At 39.7% G+C, this 19943-nt stretch overlaps 1 protein-coding gene and 1 long non-coding RNA gene across 2 annotated transcripts; one reads left to right on the forward strand and one right to left on the reverse strand.

The window, feature by feature from the left end:
* Positions 1 to 1211: 1211 nt before the first annotated feature.
* Positions 1212 to 17786, reverse strand: lingo2b (leucine rich repeat and Ig domain containing 2b). Its single transcript, XM_046869287.1, has 2 exons — positions 17650 to 17786; positions 1212 to 4743 (listed from the first exon to the last, which is right to left on the reverse strand). Exon 2 carries the CDS (start codon positions 4735 to 4737, stop codon positions 2914 to 2916), a length of 1824 nt encoding a protein of 607 aa, XP_046725243.1. The 5' UTR covers positions 4738 to 4743; positions 17650 to 17786; the 3' UTR covers positions 1212 to 2913.
* Positions 17787 to 17859: 73 nt separating this feature from the next.
* Positions 17860 to 18820, forward strand: LOC124398862. Its single transcript, XR_006928137.1, has 2 exons — positions 17860 to 17997; positions 18450 to 18820. It is a non-coding gene; the product is annotated as an uncharacterized LOC124398862 (long non-coding RNA).
* Positions 18821 to 19943: the final 1123 nt, after the last annotated feature.

Here is a 19943-nt window from a genome sequence, read left to right on the forward strand (position 1 = left end):
GTATGGAGACGGGTGATCCGCTGTGGCGACCCCTAATGGGAGCAGCTGAAAGAAGAAGAAGAAGAAGTGCTAGACCATAAACTTAGGTGGTTTGCGTAGACTGATAATGTAAGCAAGAAGCTTCAACAGAGAATGTATTTCTTAAAGAAATTACTTTCCTTTAATTTCCATAGCAGAATGTTTTTGATGTATTATGGGGCTTTTATTGAAAGCATTATGACATTTTGTGTGATTTGCTTTCATGGTTCAGAGGTCACTGAGGAAGGTGGTAACAATAGCAAGTTAACTGTTAGGGATAGAGTTACAGAGCATAGAGCAAGGCCAGCGGCAGCACTGCCACCCAAATTTGTGTCTTGCCAAGCCAATCTAAGTTTGATTTGTACTGCTTTAGCAATACAAACAATGATCAGTCTGTAACAGTCCTACCCAAAGCCCCACCCAGCCAGCTTGGAACAGTTTTTCACCGCTACCTCACACTAATTTCAGTTCAACATGCTTTAGCTTTAAAAAAACTTTAACATGTTTTTTACAATCTTTAGCTCCATACTGCCTTTTTTAAAAGTTTGTCTACTTTTTTTTTAGTTTGTGACTGTTGAGCAGCAGCTAACATTACATTCTATTACACTTCATTCAACTGCTGCTACAACTTGATGTGTGTCATGTATGTTTTTTGTGAGCCTATAAGCAAGCCTAGTGCTGCATATGTCTCTGAAGTCATAAAATTAGAAACACAACTTGAAAAGATTTTTTTATTTTATTTTATTAAAAGTGCCAAAAAAAAGATAAGTGGTTATATAATGTACTGATACTGTCTGAGAAAAATGTAAAAAAAAAATATATATATTTTTTTTAAAGAGAAATTTCAAAAAAAGTGAAATAAAACTTTTTTTCTAATGTTCTGAAGTTTAAAAATAGGCTTGATAAGTGTAGGATTTTGGATTTAATTTTATTTGAGAGCTAATCTGATCCAATAAAAACAAGATTTATCGAATTTAAAGTTAAAATACAGGTAAAGTTACATTTTTTGAAGTTGTTTTAATTATCACTGTTCAGTTTTAGTTTGAATTGTATTTTTTTCAAATTTTGTAAATATTAGGTATGGGAGATGGTATAGAGAGTATATATATATATATATATATATATATATATATATATATATATATATATATATATATATATATATAGTCTTAAATAAGGCTAACATTATTGCACTTACACTTTTGGATTTTTTGATATTGTGTTCTCAAATGTTCGAAAAACAGGTGAAAACTATCCTTTATTTCTCAAGCAATTAATTTCTTACGGAGAAAATCAAGCGTTAGGATGGTCAGCTAGACTGGTTATTTTTAATAAAATTTATGAACATTAAATGATTTTTATTACACATGCCACCTGTGAATTGTTAAATGTCTGAATGAGTTTGCTGAAATAATTCTTTCCCTATGGGGATAAATAAACTGAATTGAACTGATGTAAACACACACATAAGTGCTCCAGAACACCAAACTGCCAAGAGTTCTGCTTTTATATGGTTAATCACCACTTTTACAGTCATTCATTACTATTTTAATTAAGGATGTGATTGTAAATGTTAAATGATTTCTTCACATGGTTTACTATTTTCTAAAAATAAACCTGTCAGCTCAAGTTATTGGTTTGTTTATAGAAGTAAGTGGGGACAAGTCAATTGAAGGATTACATATATTATACCATATATGGTAAGCAACATAAATATAGTAATAACATAATTGCAGTTAAATACATAATGCATTACAACACATACATAGATAATATAGTAATAATAATAATAAAAGATAATATGAATGTATGTTAATAAAATTTTATCACTAACTGAGATTGTGTGACCAAATAATTGGAACATTTATTTTGGCCTTCTTTATTTAGTTTTAGTGGTGTAAAAAAATGTTTTATTGTCAAATAGAAATGTAATTTAGTATTGTCATGATAATTGAATGTGGTATTTGCTAAATTAAGCAAAGGGTGGACGATTAGGCACAGCAACAAAAAACAGATTCTTGGTTGTAATGGTACTACAATCAAGCTGTTTGATTTATGTTTATTTTCTTTGGAAAATATACCAATATATTTATTATGTAAAAACATCTGAGCAGCATTTGACAGAACATCAAAAAACAGTTTCACAGATTTCCACTGAGTCACAAACACAGCCCCTGGTACCCACCATTTCAAACAGGTCCTTACATTGCAAAACATTATATTTTTTGTTTTTTTAATTTTTCACAATAAAATGGTAAAGATGGTCCTCTTTTTTCCAGGGCTTCTCAAACTTCAGGATCTCCCAGGGAGAATAGATATTTGGAGCAAAACCAAACACTTCACAACACAGCACTGCTGAGGCTTCTTCCTGTATATAATTTACTCGTTGGGGAAGACAGTTTGAGTTTTTGCAGCAATTCAAAGGTTAATAATATTGGAACCTAAAATGTATAAATAGATTTTTTTTTCTTCTTCTCACAAACATTATATTTGTACAGAAATGTGCCCTCTGTCCATGTATGTGCTGTCCAAATAATGCTGTCCAGACAAAACATTGCAGAAAACACGCAAATACTTGTTTCGATAAGTGACTCTGGTTGGATAGTATGTGTAAACTCTCACAATTGAATACATCCATATAATATAGATACACACATGCCCATAAATGCACACACTATATTTCAGTTGACATACGTACATTCATAAGTACATACGTCATAGGTACCTCAAAAGTACATTCATATTAAAGCACACTAAGTGAAACAGTGTGCTGCTTATCTTGCCAATCTCTTCTGGCCACCATGGTTACAGGTCTTTCTCATGTATCTCTTTTTCCTTTACTCTACAGTTTGGCTATCAGCAGATCAAGGTTATGTTTTCAGGAACGTCTGGCCCTCATATCATCTTCATGTTGACACGTCGGGGACCGCTGGTCTCAGTAAGCTCGCTGCTGGCGCCTTTCCTCTTGCGTGGAACATACTGGATGTCTACACTTCCTCTGTGCTTGCCTTTGCCTCGGCTCCAAGCAAACAGAAGCAGGAAACAGAAAAGGACCACACCCAGGAAGCTGAGGCAGCCCATGGCCGTAGACACAAGAATGGTGGTGAAGTCCAGCACCATCCTGATTGTGTAATGCTCTGTGCCATTGATCAGGGAGCTATTGTAATCAGGATCGAAGATGAAGCTGCGGTTGGCATAGAGAGCCCCATCCCGAAGGCCCAGGCTTTTGACAGCGAGTGTTATGGACAGGGTGGAATTGCCTGCAGGATTGGATGCCACACAGAAGTAAATACCACTATCCTGAGGCTCCACTACTCTAAACTCCAGTGAACCGTTGCTATGGACAACCATGCGGCCTGTGCTCTTGGTGGTGATGTGCCTCCTGTGTGGTGTCAGCCAGGAGACAGAGGGGGGTGGAGCACCATCTGCTGTGCAATACAACCATGCCTTTTGTCCTTCTTCCGCTTCTGCTGGTTTTGTCGACATGGCAATGACCCTGGGTTTGGTGCATACTACGTAACGGGAGAGCAGAGGCTCTACTACATCACTGAAAGGTTTCCCAGCCAGAGCAGCAGGGGTTGTGCACTGAGGTTGCACTTCCACAAACTGTAAGGGCAGTGTTCTTTGAAAGAGCCAACGTAGACGGCAGTCACACACTAATGGGTTTTGGCCAATCAGGAGGTTTTGCAGGGACACCGATGCTGGCAGTGTGGTTCTTTCCAGTGTCGTCAGGCGATTGTAGGAGAGGTCAAGCAGGCGAAGTGACACTGCCCCTTGGAAGGCCTGAGATTCCACACGCACCAATTGAGCTTTGCGGACCTGAAGAACTTCCAGCTGGTCTAGGCCACGCAGCCAGCCAGCTGGCAGCACCCTCACACTGCTGTATGACAGGTTCACATGGGTCAAGTAGGAAAGGTGGTTTAGCACTGGTACTGCTGAAAGGTTGGTATGGGTGATAAAGAGTGTGCTGAGATTCAGACCCTGCAAGGCAAGAGAGGGCACAGCTTCCAGTGCTGGCCAATGATCCACCTCAAGATGACGCAGACGACCCAGGCCCTTGAAGGTGTGTGGCAGCAGTTCTGCAATGTCCAGCTGCCTAAGACGAAGGCTGGTTAGGCCATGCAGGTGTGCCAGTGCATGACTGGGAACCGCACTCAGATTACAGCGCTGCAGAGTCAGTGAGCGCAATGCGGGCAAGCCACTAAAGGCACGGGGGGCAACAAAAACCAGCTCATTGTCAGCAAGCTCAAGCACACGCAGACGCCTCTGGTCCTCAAAGCCATAATCGAGCAGGATAACTAGACGGTTCTGACTGATGTCCAGCAGAGTAAGCTCACTCAGGCCAGCAAGCGCACCACGTGGCAGCAGGGTCAGCTGATTGTTCCGCAAACGCAGCGTTCGTAAGCGTGGCTGCGCACGGAAACTTCCAGGCTCCACTGATGACAACAAGTTGGTGCTCAGGTCAAGCTCCTCTAGCAACAGAAGGCCAGAGAAGTTCTGCGGTGTGATAATACGCAGACGGTTTTTGCTGAGATCCAGTGCCCTCGTCTCGATGGGGATGCCCTCGGGCACCTGCGCCAGCCGCTTCCGGTGGCACGAGACTGAGCGTGTGGGCACAGAACACTCACAACGGGCAGGGCAAGCCTGGGCGGGGTACGGGAACAGGAAGAGCGGTAAGAGGGAGAAGCCCACAGCACAGGAGAACAAAGAGAGCAGCATGACCACCTGCAGAATAGGCAAGAGTGCAGAGAGAGAGGTGCAGAGAACAATAGAGATAAAGATTAGGCAGATTCACTTATGCACAGATCACACAAACATGCCCAAAACCTAAAAAGCATACACTCACCACACACAGGTTATTTTTCACTCTACATTCTAGCCCCCTTCCTCTTTGCAAAAGACATTTCTCACTCTTGACAGATATTGTGATGTGTTGCTTTGAGCCTGCACACATACACCCTCACACATGCACAAATGTCCCTTTCAAGCAGACTTCTCCAAACATGCTATTTCCATGGAAACCCAATCTCCCCTGGCACAAGTACTGCTTTCCAGGTCAGAATCAATAGGATAGGGATTCTAAAGGTCTAATCTACAAGTTTTCAAGACTTATATAACATAACTCTACCTGTCTTCTCAGACACTCAAACACAAGGCAAAAAACTAGGTTTACTTATGATAACCACCTCACCTTAAAATAAAAAAAGAAAAAGGCCTACATGGCCTACAGTAGTTATTCATTAATGTCATTAAAACTATGACTTTTCCCTCATCAAACGCCTCACAGCAGGATCAGCAGCTCCCTGAAGAGGTGCAATCTCATTTCAAATCTTCACATGCTTACAGGATCTTCACATACCCTCAACAGTTCAGCAGGGTGCTATTCACAACTTCTTTCTACTCTATTCCTATTCGCAGGGTCATTTTACAGATCAGAGTGCTTTATTATTACTCGCCCATTTTTAGACATTAATAGAACTTGTATATTTCGGTAGGTTTCAATGTGTTTTAAATTATTCCGATTAAAATGTACCGTTCATACTGACTAATATTTGGGGAGAACTATTTTGATTTTTTGACAATACATTTCAAAAAGTGCCAAGTGCTGCAATGGCATGGGTGACATGCTTAGTGTCTTTATTGCTTCTAAAAAGCCATAAACATAAATGGCAGACATCAATAATCATAACAGTGCTTAAAGAATGGGGCACTTATCTCTGAGTGCAATTCTGCCCTATTATATAAGCCTTGAAAAATCTATGAGGATGATTTACACTACAGGCCACAAACCAGGCTGGAAATATAATGGTTCGTGCTATGACTTTCGCAGTATTGGAATAATTTATTATCCTCCAATCTCTTCGAAAAAGGTTGAATGTTTAAAGCTTTTTATTACTTCCTCAGTTAATGCTAATTCTTCACATGTTAATGTTAATATACAGTTCTTACGTCTAAACTGACTGTTGTTATATGTAACATATGAAAAAGTGCATAAGAATCATTGGGAATTCGTCATATTCCCACAAAAAGCACTGAATATAAAGACTGTCACCTTTTAATTCTAAACAGTGGAGAATGTTCTTTGGTGCACTTAAGCTATTGGCCAGTTCTCTTAGGATTGCTTTGCTCGATAACTCGGAGCGATTAGCGAGCTCTGTAGTAGGCTTTCCTTTCAAATCAATATGAGCGGCTGCTGTGGTGCTTGTCGTTGTATCAGCTTCTGAGAGGCAGCGAGATGGTGAACAGGTTTCTGTGTAAGAAAGCCAATGCCAGGTCCCCAAAGAGTTGTGTTAATAGCTGTCTGTTTATCAAAATGTACTTCTTATTTACAGCTTTGTCATTTTCATTTTTTAGTTTTTTTCCATGGAGTCTTTTTAATTGGGATTGTTTTAAATAATAATTTTGTTTTATGTTTACTGGATATGTAATCATACCTTACTTTCTTTAAAACTCTTAGGTCTTTAAAAGGCATGTTTATAGATCGAGCTGATCAATGCAGAGCCAATTTCGCATGATTATTTTAATGAAGATTGAGAGCAGGTCTGCAAGGGGGGTTCACACTAAAGGCTGCGGTTCATTAAAGAGTAAGCGAGAGGACAGCTCTAGCACTGAAGGAGTTTATTAAGTTTTAATGAGTTAATAATTCAATTCATTCCCGTGAAAGCATGAGGCCGACGTGACGACTGTAGCCTTGATTGGGGAGTGCATGCGCTGTGCTGACGTAATTCATTCCTAAATTTGAACTGAATCACTGAGAAATTTTAGACGTTGACTTGATCGATTAATCATCACACACAGCACGAGATCAGATCTATTATATCAGAGATACCTAGTCAGGCAGGTGGAGACAACGTGTTCCCTCTTTCGCTTTCTGTCACTCTCTTCTTTTCTTCTAACATGCACCCAAAGAAAGAGAGAGAGCGAGAGAGCGAGAGAGAGAGAGAGACACAGAGAGGGAGATCCAGCTTCATATGTGTGCTCACACTTCAAGATCACTATACAAAAACATCAAACATTAGCAAAGCCATCAATCTAAAGGCTTCCCTCTGTGCTGCTGCTGTTCTTACTGTTTGTGGAGTGTGTGTGTGTTGTATAGCATCTTTTTTACCATCATTTGTGATATTTCCAAGAAAAATGGCGGGTTCTTTTGCCTTGTTGCAGTACTTAAAAAAAAAAACTAGACATCTCTATCACCTCTCCCTGCCATGGAGTCTTGCTACCTAAGAACTCGATTTTGGAGCCTGCGGTTTCTCTTACTTTGTCTAATTTTAGTTTATCTAATTTTAGTCTCATCCATTTTTCATTGAGTGAAACCAGTGACTGTGAGCCAAACACCCATCTCCCACAGGGTGTTCATGTGTCTCTGCATATATATATATATATATATATATATATATATATATATATATATATATATATATATATATATATATATATATATGTGTGTGTGTGTGTGTGTGTGTGTGTGTGTGTGTGACCATAAACAGACGGGAAAAAAAGGCAGAACCTGAGCATATGTGGTGTGTGTGTTTGTGTGCACATAATCACATGCATGTCTATGCTTACATATACAGGGATGACCTTGCTTGTGTTTGGTGCAGAATTCAGTGATACAGACCGAACTCCATTTGATGTCATCGTTCTCTGTATATAATCTGAAATCGGCTGGCACGAATCCTGTTTATTCTGCCTCTGATCTTTCCTTATAGGTATAGGTGCTGTCGGATCTCCATGGGTGCCTGCTTCACCCCAGTGAAGCACTATTGACTCCTGCTATTGATCTCTGGGTTCTCACACATCCCCTTCAACACACAAACCTTATATTATTACCTGACCAAAAAAAACCCGGTTCTGAGTCCTCATGGCAACCCAGCTGTCATTCAAGCCGCTGCATCTGTGCACGAGTCATATTTATAGAGCTCGGGTGAGAACCCAGACCACCACTGTAATAACATTGTATTATGTGTCAATCTTTTGGCATTATTATGCATTACGAATAATACCACATGAGTGGATCTGTGTGTTATTAGAATGTACTGTATTGCGTAAGCAGAAAAAAGACTGCTTGCCAACCAAACCAATTGTGATACTTTCTTCTCTGAAAAAGCATTTCAACAAATATAACTCCGATTTGCACAAGAACCGTCTCGCATACAAGAGTGCGACAGTCACAGAGATATATAATGGGTGTGCTGTTGTTCGTGTGTCTAAGTATGTACTGAAAGTTGTTTTCACAAATCCTTTGTGTTTCGAGGGTAAATATGGATTATTGGTCGCACTCTGTATCTTTGTCGCATGAGTGATAATTGGATGATGGAATGTGGAATTATTTAATGGGATTCAGTAGTGCCCCATAATTCTGAGTTTGTTTACTGAGCTGTCATTATTTACTCTGCTTTTCTGATCACAAAGAGCAAAAATACTCTCTCTCTCTCTCTCTCTCTCTCTCTCTCTCTCTCTCTCTCTCTTTCACTCTTACTGTTTGAGAGCGATTAAACAATTTGATAGAATATGAATTGAGGTTTGTGAAGTTAATGTGACGCCTGCTCAAATGCTAATTTTAGCTATGTAAAAGCAATGCAGGTATGTATATTGGGTCCTTCTAAAGGGATTAGAATTTTGCCTCATTGTCTCACTTTTATATAATTTAAAAGAGGGCAGAAAAAGAATTTTACCTTTAAAAAAAAATATTGCTAAATGTGAGTGAGAAACCAGTGATAATGCGATGATTGTCTCCTTTCAGTTTTGGACATTGTAAGATAAAGTACATTGAAATCACTAAAAAGCTCTAGTACTAGAGTTCTAAGACATTTTTCTAAGGATTTGTAGAACTGAAACAAAAATACCGGTTCTAGGTTGTTCACTAGTATATTACTGTGCACATTTATCACTAGTGCGTAATGCATACACTTTAAAGAAGTTTTTAGATATTAGATTTGATACTAATTTCATAAAAGTGTAAGTAAAAGATCATAAAAGTCTTCTTTTTCAAACCCCTTTTGACAGTCAAACAGTTGCAGTTTCTGACAGGAATATAGTTGCTAGCTCTCAAACTATTCCTTAAGTAACTCGAGTAATTTAAATACAAAATGCATCGAGGAGAAAACGGCGAGGGGCGAGGAGAAGATTCAGGCTGAAGAGAACAACAAAAAGTTTCCAAAGTTTGGAATCATTTCAAACTAAAACATAAAGAAAACACCATACAGTGTGTTTACCCTTTTTCATGTCATTTTAAATAATTTTTATATTTATATATTTGTATTTGCATTTTGTAATATGGCAATTCAAAAATGGGTTTAGTTTTACAAATATTCTTGTGTGTAATTTCAGCAATAAAAATGACAATTTTTCTAAAAAGAAAACAAATTACTCGTTTTAAGAGACCCGTCTTATTTTCTCTTGTATATTTATTATTGATTTTTAATAAAAAATTAGTACTTCTTATATGATTATTCGATTAATTAAAGGAACAATCGGTAGAATACTCAATCACTAAAATTTTTAATATCTGCAGCCGTAAAAGGTAGGCTACAAAGAACCTTTAAATCAACAAAGATTTAACCTTTTTTTTGAGTGTACACTGTAGACTGCCTAAATATTGTATCTGGATAATGTTGTGGGTGTTTTGAGTAGTCTAGGCATGTCACTGTGACACATTTTGATGCTTAAATCCCAGTATGGTACTGGGATTTAAAATCGAAATAATTGAATTACTGTATACAATATTTTGTATTAAGTAATAAAAAAATTCACTTAAATATATTAATTCCACCTAGTCCAGTGCGCATCATGTAGACTCGTTACGGTGGACGACTAGCTCACGGAGCCTCTCCTCCTTTTAGAATTTTTTTGAGGACAGGTTTGTTCATATCCACGAAAGTTCATAAAGTAAATGTTCGTAAAGTGGGAAGAGTGTACACTGATCAGTCATGATATTAAAACCAAAATGAATAAAGTTGATTATGTTTTTACAATAGCGCCTGTCAAAGGATGGGATGTTCTTTATTAGGCAGCAATTGTGCAGTCAATACTCAAAGTTGATATGTTTTAAGCAGGAAAAAGAGAAAGGCTAAGGACCTGCATGACTTTAACACGGGCCAAATGTATGATGGCCAGATAACTGGGTCAAAGCACCTCTAAAACAGCAGGTCTTCCTTACTGTTCCCGATATGCACTGGTTATTACCTACAAAAAGCAGTAAAAGGAAATGAAAACTGGTAAACTGGTGACAGGGTCACGGGCCTCCCGAGGTTTATTAATGCCGTGGGGAACGAAAGCTCGCCTGTCAGGTCTGATCCTTCGAATAGCTACTGTAACACAAATTAAAGCTGGAACACAGTACATTTGCAGCTTGATGTTTATGAGTGTGTGTAAGTGCAGAATGCCCATGCTGACCTTTGTCAAAAGTGCCTACAATGGGCACGTGAGCATCAGAACTTGACCAGGGAGCAGAAGAACAAGGTGGCCTGGTATGATGAATCACATTTTCTTTCTCATTATGTGGGTGGCTGGATGTGTGTGTATGTGTCTGTCACTTATTAGACTTAGAAAAGATGGCACCAAAAAAACCCATGTGCCCTGGCATTCATGTGGATGTTCCTTTGACATGTACCACCTACCTAAACATTGTTGCAGACCAAGTACACCCCTCTATGACAACAGTATTGCCTAATGACATTGGCTGCTTTTAGCTAGATAACACCTTTCTAACACTGCACAAATTGCCCAGGAATGGTTTGAGGAACATGACAAGAGTTCAAGGCCTCCTGAAATATCAGATGTTAGCTCAAATCAGAATCTGTGGGATGCTGTACAAACAAGTCTGATCCATGGAGGCCCCACCTCTCACCTTACATGACTTAAATGATGTGTTGCAACAGTACGTCTTTGTGCCAGATACCACAGTGCATCTTTAGAGGTCTTTGAGGAGTCCATGCCTTAATGGGTCAGGAAGGTTGTTTTTATGTTAGAGAAGATCAGTGTATTTGTGGCGTGAGCTAAAACTGATGAGTCTCTTTAATGAGTGAACAGTTTTATTGTCAGTTAAAATAAGCAAAATCTAAAGCAAACACTTAACATGCACCTTAGAGGAAAAACAAGCAATACAACAGCTGAAATATGCAACATTACAGAAAAATGAAAGTGTGGCAGAAGAACTGGATTCATAAAAGAAATAAAGCAATTAAGGTGCGGAAGAGAAGGAAGGAGACGGACTAAACGTTTCTTGACTATTTCTAAAATAACACGGAGTGATGGATAAATTGAAAACAGAAAAAAAATATGAAGCCATACTGATTCATCACACCACCTGCCTATTTCAGATAATAGTTGTAACTTGTGTGCAGTCACGTATGTTTGGCCAATAGGTTTATATGTGTGTTCCTGTTCATTTCTGTACTTTCACAGAAGATACCTACAGTTAAAGCACACTTATATATAAAGGGAAAGAAAAGATACACACACACACACACACACACACGCACACGCACACACACACACACACACACACACACACACACACACACAGAAAGGCAGGGTTTGATCGGTCGACGTCTGCTCTAGACATCAACTCTGCAATGCTAATTAACCCTGGAGGCAGAACTGAACAGAGAGAGACAGAAGCCTTCAGCACACACTCTCTCACCACATCACAGGATGGCAGGGATGGCAGGATGGCAGACTTACCTGAAATGGCTTGTAATTAATGAATAAGAAAAGAACAACATAGTCATTAAAAGCATTAGAAATAAACACCACAGAATGTTATGCCTATTCTCATACTACAGTGGAATTAAGCAGGACTTGTGGTGAGGTGTGATTTTTTCTCTATCCCACACATTAAAGGCAACATTGTTGAAACAAGACCTATCTCTTGTTAAAGGCAGATTGGTTTGGCTTCCAGAAAAGTGTATTGCTTCTATGGCCTAAAGTTGTCTGAACAGAGCACACAAACTCCTGGACAAAACAGGGACAGGCACAAAATGGCAAAATGTGAAGCTTTTAATGGAGTTAATAACAAATCAATGGTCAGCAAAGATTTAACCAATACTTTAGTCTAATGAAACTAAAACCTTTACCTGCTCTATCAATCCTGGCTCTATTTTATTAGGTTGTTATCAAGCCCTTGATGGGTTGCATCAGGCATAGCAGATAACCAAAAATGTACTACCCTTGTAAGAAAAAAAAAGTGAAACATTGTAATTTTACATCAGATATTTTAATTATATTAATTAATTTTTATTCTGAAGAAAGTGAATTTCCTGTTGTAGCTTTTACCTACACAAATAAGGCAAAGTAACCAAACAATACAGCAAAAGTAAATGAGCAAGTGGTGGTACATGAGCTCTCAGGAGTGCATCCGTTTAATTCTCTGTAATTGTCTAACAAACTATTTGTTGCCAAGACCATTAAAAGCTTCATATACTGCCACTTTGAGTTTGGCTTATACACAGTATCTCACAAAACTAAGTGCACCTCTCATTTCAGCAGCCATTTAAGTATATCTTCTCAAGAGACAATACTATAGAAATTAAACTTCTCAAAGTCCTCGTGCTGTGCATCAGGAGCAGAAGCTGGCTTCAAAAAACAGACACATGAGTGCTGCCAGCGTTGCTTAAGAGGTTGCAGAAGCAGAAGATCCGCTTGTCAGTGCTCAGACCATATGCTGCACACTGCAATAAGTCAGTTTGCATGGCCGTCATCACAGAAGGATGTCTTTTCTGAAGCTGGCTCACAAGAAAGCCTGCAAACAGTTTGCTGAAGACGACCTGTCCAAGAGCATGAATTACTGGAACCATGTCCTGTGGACTGATAAACTGGTGTCCAGCATGTGTGGTGACGCTCTGGTGAGGAGTACCAAGAACATTGTGTCTTGCTTACAGTCAAGCATGGTGGTGGTAGCATCATGGTCTGGGGCTGCATGAGTGCTGCTGGTACTGGGGAGCTGCGGTTCATTGAGGTAATGAATATATTCCAACATGTACTGTGACATTCTAAAGCAGAACATGATGCCCTCCCTTCAGAAACTAGGACAAACGGCAATTTATTCAACATAATAACGAACACAAACACACCGCCAAGATGACAAGTGGCTTGCTGAGAAAGCTGAAGCTGAAGTATGTCACCAGACCTGAACCCTATTGAGCACCTAAGGGGCATCTTCAAGTGGAAGGTGAAGAAGCGCCATGTGTCCAACATCCTGTAGCTCTGTGATGTCATTATGGAGGAGTTGAAGAGGATCCCAGCAACAACCTGTGCATACTGAGCCCTTCTGAAAAAAATATTAGGTTCAAATTTTGCCACATTGACTTACAAATATATCATTAAAAAGATGGCAGGAAAAAAATCATTTGTTTAAAAATGAAGTGCTTAAAAGATCCCTTCTTATATTACCAGCCTCAGTGAGAAACCAAAGCTAATGCAATGACAACTTAATGACAAAGTTTTTTTTTTCCAGAAAGCACAAGTTCCTGTGTCTCCTTTCAGTTCTGCTATTTTTTTTTTTAAATAAGTGCAACCCACCTTAGTCATCAGGTTGTCAACAGCTAAAATTACATCAGTGGCACATCAGGAAAAGGTCACCTTGAATTAAAAAAACAAGACTTTCTAGGCTCAAGAAAAAGAATGTGGTATGTTCACTAGTTCACTAGTATCTCACCACTTCAGAAATACTACTTCTACTTTAATATTATATTGACTAAATCCTAAGACCTCTGTCCAAACAAAGGAATAAAGCTATTAAATGTTCAGTGACTTTTGGGTACACAATTAAAGAGCTAAATCTGCACCTGCCACAAAGCCGTTTCATAGCAGCTCGAGTGAACAGATCCTGGATGGTCTGCCAAACAAACAAACACACAAAGGGGGAAACACACACACAGGCCTGACACACAGACCCACACATTTCCATACACATACATATTCAGTTTGAGGTCTGATGTATGCTAATGGATGCACACAATGCAGATTGCGAGCAGGCCAGTGATCAGGCCTCGGCTCTTCAGAGAGTGGTTTGTTCCCAAACAAGCTAACAAGCTGGCAGGAATAGCAAATACCTAAACTCATATGCCCAGGCACTAATGTCCAAAGAAAACAGCGGTCACAGTAACAAATACACTAATGATTACATTGAACTCCTTTAGTGCTTGGAGTTTGCTTCGTGTGCAGCGCATGCAGAAATAAGCCTCCTAAACTCATTGAAGCTTAGAGCCCCATTTAGAGACAGATCACTACTTCAATTTATTCATGGCCACAGGGATGCAGGATTAGACAGGTATAAGTGGAAAAATAAGGGGCAAAAGGGAAATATCCAAAAGCAATAAAGACTTTGAAAACTCTCTATTGCAATATGAATCATTCAACTATACATGTCATTAAATGTTATTAAAAGGAAGTTCAGTGATTACATGCGATTTCTCAGGCTCAGAGCCTAAATTCTTGACCATTGTCCCTTTCCATGGTTCGAAAAAATTAATTTGAAACTTTTGGAATCACCCACATTATTCCAATCGTTAAAGTTAAATACATTTCTTCTTTTTTTACTTAGTGAGAAGTTATGCAAGTAGTTCACCTTTTTTCACCAGCTGTGATACCATATGACACCGTGATGCTCATCCACACGCACACACTGTGCTAGGCAACAGCCCTCTTCCAGACCTAACCCTTTCCTCTACAGAGCCTAATCTGGCTACTTAAAGGTCAAACATAAATATTTGAAGATTTCCGAATTCACAGAAATCATCGAAAACCCAACCCGCAGAGTCTACTGATTATATTTGACGGCTAACTGTGGACAACCCCCCCAATGCTTGCAGCAGAAATATTAAACTCACATCTAAGGAGGAACTGACAGGTTCAATTCCATTCCGTAGCACTTCATGTTGGAAAAAATAACCTCAACGTGTAGTTACATTTTTCATATCAAACCACGGTCCGGTTCAACTGTCGAACTTATTAGCCTGTCTGTTAGAGCACAGCCTGGCTCTTAACAAACCCTCTAGGGTCATTAGTCGGTATTTGTGACCACCATTTCATTGATATGCAGACGGGCATGCAATCAGCTAATGAATACCAAGTTTCTTTGTTTCTGTATAAGTACTTTAAACCTATACGATTATAGGTACAAAGAGAAGGCAAAGAAAGCAGAAAGCTGTATAGGATCTGTTTGAGACCGATTATGAACATAAGTGCAAACTGTTTTTTATTACTATACTAATACCACATAATGGTAATAATGTGAATTTTAAAAAATACCCCTTCTGTGTTTAACTTTACATTTACCAAAGCAGAAAAAATGGGCAAGCGCAAGGATCGAGTTCGATAAGAGCCAGATTGTGATGGCTAGACAACTGGGTGAGTCTGCAGTGGTCAGTAGATATCAAAAGTGGTCGAAGGATGGAAACGGGGTGAACCGGTGACAGGGTCATGGGACAGTTTTTAGGGAGTAAAACTGACTTGTTTTTTAGTGTTGTCCAGTGTTGTGGGGTTAGCATTTAAAAAAAAAATTATAATAAAACATAGAATAAAACCCCTACTGGTCCTTCTGCATTACATCATATCTCTGAGAAATTATCCGATGATGATATATTATATCACTAAATATATAATCATCTTTAAATATAAAAAGTTATTTTCCCCTTTTCACTGGTTATGACATTAGTTATGAGCTTAGGCAATGCTGTTGCACCTTAAATAATGCTTATTCGGTCATAACCTCTACAATCACATTAGTAATGGCCAATAAGGATCTCACTTCAAGCCAAATTTGATCAATAGTCATACACACACAAAACCTACATTAAGAAACAGTGTGTAAGCATTCTTAGTTTGAAATCCTACAACTGTGTGTAGGTAGCTTTCCAGAAACGCCTTGCTAGCTTTCAAGAAATGACCTGTTTCTTCCCAGGCTGTCTCACCATCACAGGCTGTCTCACACTTTCACACTTCTCTAAGCACACTTGGAGATCCCCTACTCCCTGAATTATGTTCCCACAACAGGCCAATTAGATTTCACAGCACACCCTAATGATTTTTGCAACAGATAAAAAGGAAAATGGAGATTTCAGAAGTCATCCTGATCTATTTGGCCTCTTATGTTAGGACAACATGTAAATTTATGCTTGCATATTATCTATAATGACACCTAATACGTGCTAAACCGCAATACTTGTCGCAGATCTGTTAAAGAGATTCAACAGTATCATTAACAGCACTGAATCATACACATTGTAATCCCCTGGGTTAAACGAAGTCCTATAGATTGAATGCAGTTTATCAGTTAATACCCCTTTAATCCTGCTTCAGTGAATGTAACATTCGTTTATAAACACACATCTTGTGTTTCATTTCCCTCTTACACCATTACATCCAGTGTGTATGACAAAGTAATAACTTAATTCCTGCTCATCTAAATACTAAATTAATGAGTGAATAAAAATGTCATTAATAAAATAATTGTAACGATCATGTGCATGTTATAATGTTTAATAAGAACATGCATAATGTAGCATATCACAGTATATGACAGGAAACTAGGCACACTATTACAACTTTGATGTCTAAAAAGAGAAATTCCTTCCCATCTTCATTGTCTGTGGCCTTTTCCATTCTCTCATTCTCCCTCTCTGAATCTGATCATGCTCTTCAACCTCTGAATGTGTGTGTGTGTGTGTGTGTGTCTGTGTGTGTGAGGGGGGTGTTTGGGTGGGTAACCAAGCTCATAAATCACCTTAAGAAGGTTTTGAACAAATAAGCATGATCCTCCTACACATCTTCATTATGGGGAAAATTGAACACGGTGAATAATATGCTTCCTCCCGTTTTTCATTTCTAACCTATAACGTCGTTCACTTTCGCACTCCATCGTTTGACCAGATCTCTGGGTCTGAGAGGCTGCTAGAGGCACAACTTTATTCACTTTGCTTTCTCCCTTTCCTCTGGAATATCAGAGTTTTCGTGCGTTACAGGCAAGCGGCATCTATCACTGTCCCACCGTTATCAGCAGAGGAGATAGCTTCTAGTGCCTCTATCGCTTAGAGACAGATCTGGCAAGTGCAAGCATATTAACACTGGCACCTAACCGTCGCTGACGGGAGGTGAATTAACTATCAGGTCAGTCCGTGACACACTTACCTGTGCGCACGAGCAGACCCAGAGATTTTATAATTTTCTAATGAACTGTCCCTTGTCACAATCTCACAGGCTCTGTTATATACTTACACACACACACACACACACACACACACACACACACACACGCTTCCTGCTCTTGTTCCCCAAGCACAGTAGGAATGGGCTGTGGGTTCACACTGTGGGAATCTGCTGCATCTCTTTCTGAAGCCACAGACATTGAACATCACCACATTCTCCTTTATGACTCACACACACGCTCACCTCTGATCTTTTCTTGTATCCCCCACATACGTGCACTATGGAACACATGTCTCGATCACACACACAAACGTACGCATACACACACTTTCGGTGTTCTTGACTCGCCATGAAATCACTTCCCAACACAAAAAATCCTCACAAACGACACTGATGCTTTCTTGTGAATTAGTACATCAGCTATGTGAGACAGTAAGTGCGTGTGTGTGTGTGTGTGTGTGTGTACGCGCTCGTTTTGGTTACCTGTGGCTGTGGCTCTTGCCATAAGGATCAGCCTCCCTGTGATCAGCGTCTTGGTGATGAGCCTGGAGGAAGAAAGACAACAGCGCTTGGCCAGTCCTCCGTCTCCACGACAACGCCCGGAAGATGCCACACCTCCGGTGCACGCTGCTCAAGAACAATAAGACTTTATCCCCTCCCTCTCTCTCTTCCTCTTTCTCTATCTCTCTCCCTCTTTCTCTCTCTGTCTTGTTCTTCTTACGAAGCGCGCGCTTATTTGGAGAACATGACGCGCTCTCCTATTGTGTGTATGTGAATGACGTCTCGCTGAACACAGAGGACAGCGAGCGAAGAAGAACTGGGATTTTGCAGGTAAGTGTGCGTGGGGTGGTAGACTGAGTTCCAAAGGGAAACCAAGCACTTTTCATGTGCATGACGCACACTAGAGTGAGAGAGTGAGTGAGGGGGAGAGAGCGTGAGAGAGAACGAGAGAGAGAGAGAGAAGAGAGAGACAGAGAGAGAGAGAGAGAGAGAGAGAGAGAGATGGAGAGGATGGGGTCGTCATGGTGATATTCAGCCATGAAAGAAAAGTAGGGTGAATTACTGAGGGGAGAGGCAAAAAAGGAAGCATCTACTAATTCACTCTCACACACATATACATACATATTGTGGGGAATAATAAAAGAATCACACTCAACATAACACATGTAAGTTCAAAATACTAACATAACCATTAGCCGCAAAAAAGACACACACGTACGAACACAAACATGCTCTCAAATTCACATGCAGAAGTTCTTGTATTTTTTCCTCATTTATTACAGATATTTGCTGGTCCTGGAGGGAAGCCACTTACAACCTTAGTGTGGGTCTCAGTCCTCCGACTTAATGCTTCTGCCTTAAGACTAAAATAGCTGCAGCCAAATGCCCTAAAGCTGCCTCCTTCTCTCAAATTACAAGGACTACAGCACCATCTCCAGCAGTGACACGACATGGGCACCAAATGCTTCCAAACCGGAGCACCGAGACAACGAGGAATGAAACTATGACAAAGGTTGCATTTCATTTCAGCCTGTCTAAGATGAACCATCACTAACAATATACATCCTGTGACTTACACGGGCCTGTGGCCTAAATGACATAACTCAATCTTGTGTGGTGTCCTAGGGGAAATAAACTCCAATCCCATGCCCTGTACCTGTATTAAGCGCTTTCCTTACGGAGAACTTTACTAAATGGAGTGATGAATAGGCGGACGGCTAGAAAAGACAGTACACATGAGTGTAGAAGCAGATATAGGGCAGTAGTAAATGTAGGCAGGTCTGTAATGTATTATAGTCTAGCAGTGATGATTGCATCATCGCAAAACATGCAGTCAAAAAAGGAGCATCAGGGAAAAAGTGAAATGGCGAAAAAAAAAAAAAACCTTCACCATCTACTTTAATAGAAACATCTGTGCAAGACTCTTTTAGAAACAAAAGCAATGTGAAATCCCTTTACTTTAAAGCGCTGATCTAAATACAAAACAATACAATACAATACAATACAATACAATACAATACAATACAATACAATACAATACAATACAATACTGCCACTAACAGATTCGGCTCTGAACACCAGAGCTGTACTATTTCAAAGCAATAATCATGCAGGCCCCAAAGGCCAAAAAGCGATGACATTATCTCAGTTATTGATGTTCCGAATAGCAACTCTGTGGCACGCTAAACTACGCCAGCTTGCGTGAACACACGCCGTGTGTTGCATATTGACTGCAGTAAACACCGCAAGCTATGGAAGCATGTAAAATAGATGGATGAGTTGCAGTAAGCCCCCTTCTGGCTTGCCTTGCTCCCCCAGGAACCGGCTCGGTGTGAGATCAGAAAGGGGAGATGGGGAGATTAGATTAGATGTGGAAATGAAGGCACAGACTGCGCTCTTTTTTAAAAGTTGAATCTCCGTAGGGCTTCAACAGGAAATAGATCGTTGTTGAATTTACACTGCCAAAATAACACCTGTGCTCTTAGCACCTGCAGCGCCGAATTCACTTTTCAGTTGTGGTTCAGCCTGATGGAATAAGTCAACACTGTAGGTGTTAATGAAACACTCAGGACTTTGTTGAGTAAAGTCCAGAAAGATCTACGGTGGCATCAAACTCGTCGCTTATTGGATTTTTTTTTCCCGCTGTTTAAACCCAGGCAAATACAACGCTTCTATGAACAAACAGGGAACCGTTTGCTGACTTGAATGCGACCAAATTCATTATCCAGATGAAGGTTTAGTGTCTCTTCAAATACCTGAACAGTTGCTCAGTTGAA

This window comes from Silurus meridionalis, chromosome 2, assembly GCF_014805685.1.
Source record: "Silurus meridionalis isolate SWU-2019-XX chromosome 2, ASM1480568v1, whole genome shotgun sequence".
NCBI classification, from domain to species: domain Eukaryota; kingdom Metazoa; phylum Chordata; class Actinopteri; order Siluriformes; family Siluridae; genus Silurus; species Silurus meridionalis.

Excerpts from the sequence above, each read along its gene's own strand:
- lingo2b (XM_046869287.1), bottom strand. The coding sequence starts at position 4,737 with ATGCTGCTCTCTTTGTTCTCCTGTGCTGTGGGCTTCTCCCTCTTACCG.